General features: G+C 40.4%; 1 protein-coding gene across 1 annotated transcript; it reads right to left on the bottom strand.

The window, feature by feature from the left end:
• Positions 1-1,139: 1,139 nt before the first annotated feature.
• On the bottom strand, positions 1,140-2,216 carry LOC114616436 (trace amine-associated receptor 7d-like). Its single transcript, XM_028761898.1, has one exon. It carries the CDS (start codon positions 2,214-2,216, stop codon positions 1,140-1,142), a length of 1,077 nt encoding a protein of 358 aa, XP_028617731.1.
• Positions 2,217-2,952: the final 736 nt, after the last annotated feature.

Genomic DNA, 2,952 nt, shown 5'->3' with positions numbered 1-2,952 from the left:
GTTGTGCTGGTAATTGAATCCTGGTCCTCAGGAAGAGCAGTCAGTGCTCTAAACAGCTGAGCCACCTCTTCATCCTTAAGTGTTGGAATTTTTGTAATTTCTTCTATGAAACTAAATACTCCTGAGTAGAATATGGGTTTGATTATTTCTCTGCTGTTTACTTTCCTGTAGTTTACTATCAAGCCAGTCAGTCTATAACATTCTGTTGACTTTGAGAAAGGCAAATTATACAAGGAATTCAGACCTTTATGGGGAGGGGACTTTACAAAGACATTCTGGAACCTGATAAAATGAGTCTACAAGACTCAGGATTAACTTTGGTATTTTATTCTTTTGAACACAATATTAATTATATTTTTGAAAACTTCTACACATCCTTAAAAACACTACAAAATAAGTGAGAGATCAGCTAATTTATAAATCGCAGTGAAAAATGAATGACAATCTTTAAATCCTTGGTTTAAACATATACCAACTTGTAAAGTTCAGGATTGTGACCATTCCCCTGTGTGGTGTTCCCTAAAAGGCAGGTCACCGAGGAGATGTTACCATTTGAGACACTCTATGTGATGTTCCCTAAAAGGCAGGTCACTGAGGAGATGTTACCATTTGAGACACTGTTTTTCTTTTCCTCTATACACAACTGACTAGATGTTAGTTAATACATAAACATCTTGGTCTATTTTTCTGACCTTAAGAATCACATTTTTGAGGGCTCAAATCTTGGCCTCAGTTAATATAGTTCTGCATATGATACGCCAAGTAAAAGACTAAGAGTCTCTGTGTCTCATTTGCTAGGGAGGCACTTAAAGACTATATATTCAAATATGAGGCTTAGAAGGTTTAATCAAGGTCAACAATGAGAATTTTAAAAAGGCAGGAAAGGGTCCATGGATCCAGGGAAAGCAAACAACACTCACCAGAAGAAAATACAGTGGAAAATGGTTTGATCCATGCTCATCCAGTTCTGTTTTATCTAGAAATTAATTTTACATTTATTGAAGAATACAGAAGCTGGATGTATGTGATGGGTCACAGCTGAAGCATTATTCATCACTTTAGAAGAACAGACCTGGGCACTCAATCTACCCAGAGTTGTACTGCTGTGAATTTCTTCAATTCCCAACTAAACCAAGAATCTACTCAGGAAACAAGTTGGTGGTTGAGGAATTTTCTCTCAAAATTTTGCCAGTGACAATGAGTTTGATGGCCTTTCTAAACCAAGGATAAAAGAAAGCATAAATCAAAGGGTTCATGGATGAGTTGTAGTAAGCTATCCAAACCAGGATCTCATACACATACATGGGTGTAATGAACCCTAGGAAGGCATCAACGATGGAGTCAATGAAGTATGGCAACCATGAAAGGAGGAAGGCAGCCACTGCGATGCCCAGGGTTTTGGCTGCTTTCCTCTCTCTCTTGGCCACCCTGTCCTTGTAGCTCTCTGATGCCTTGTCAGCCTGCTTGCTCATCTTCTCAATGTTCTGAGCCTGCTGCTTTGCAATGAGGAAAATCTTAGAGTAGACAGTTATCATCACAAGCGTGGGGATAAGAAATAATAGGAAATTGATAAAAACCCAGCTTTGATTCAGGGCAAGTTGACAGCCACCCACACAGGTGAGGGCACTCACTAGATCCTCCAGCCCAGCTTCATTGGCCCCTGTGTAAAGGAGGGAAAAGCTGTAGATGATGGACAGGAGCCAGGAGAAGGTGATGCACTTGCCAGAAACAGATGCAGTGAACCTGGTGGGGTAGATCAGAGGATCACTGACTGCAATGTATCTATCAACAGAGATGAAGCACAAGTGGAAGATAGAGGAGTAGCAGAAAGATACATCAAAACAAGTGTGTAATTTACAATAACTGTCCCCAAAGTACCAGCAGCCCTCCACAGACCTCACCATGCTAAAGGGCATCACCATCACCCCTACCAAGAAATCTGCACAGGCCAGGGATGCCACCAGAAAGTTGGCAGGAGAGTGTAGCTGCCTGAAATGAAGAATTGATGTCATCACCAGGAGGTTTCCACACACAGCCAGCACAGTCCCAAAGCCAAAGACTGCATAGAGGATGAGGCAAGGGCCTGGGGAGTATGGGCTCCTGACACAGGATCTGTTCAGGTTCTCATAGCACAGCTGGGCAGATGTGGCAGAGAGCAGATCTCTGCTCAGGATGCTGTCTTGATCCCAGGGAAAACTGTAATCATCGGTAGCCATGTATGCTATTCCAAAGATCCTCAAAAGAAGTACAGAGTTGGTAATCCTAATGCACGTTATCCATCTTCACACAAGACTCAGATATCAGTTCATATTTTCATTCTAAAAGTATTTCTTTCCTAATTCACAGTCAACTATCCTTATTATATGAAAGCTATATTCGTCTTTGTAAAAAGTTTTTCTTTGCTTATTCTATTTCTTCATATCCTCAATGCACCAGTGTATTCTGCAATGCACATTTGAATCTCACGTTTTATTAGGATTGTCAGCTTTACTTAACTAACCCATGTTAATGCCCCAAGCACTCCTAACCCTCAGGAAAGCATCTAATGATGTCAAATGTAGTGTGTCCCTAGGACCAAATTCCCATGGTATAAGGTGAGGCAAGTGAGGGCTTGTCAGTAAGTGTGTTGTTTATTTCACAATTTTCCCAACTAATATGTTACCGGCAATTGACCTTTCTGTATAATGTAGTTGAACGTGATACCTGCCCCAATAGAACTTTACCTAGAATATTAAGTTTTGTTCATTTATTATAGATGATTCTTTTGTTAATTCTTCATCAGAAATTGTATCATTGAGTCTCATATTGGAAGTGAGCAGAATCTATTCATGAAAATTCTTTTGGCCTTCAAGGATTGGTGTGTGTTACAGCCAACCCATGAGAACACCTACTTTCCTCCACTGTTAGTTTTAATATTTCTGATTTGGGAAAGTGAGGGCATTGACTGCCAGC

The sequence above is a fragment of the Grammomys surdaster genome, unplaced genomic scaffold (assembly GCF_004785775.1).
Source record: "Grammomys surdaster isolate TR1022 unplaced genomic scaffold, NIH_TR_1.0 320261, whole genome shotgun sequence".
Taxonomy (NCBI): Eukaryota; Metazoa; Chordata; class Mammalia; order Rodentia; family Muridae; genus Grammomys; species Grammomys surdaster.
This window is presented reverse-complemented; position numbering and strand designations above follow the sequence as displayed.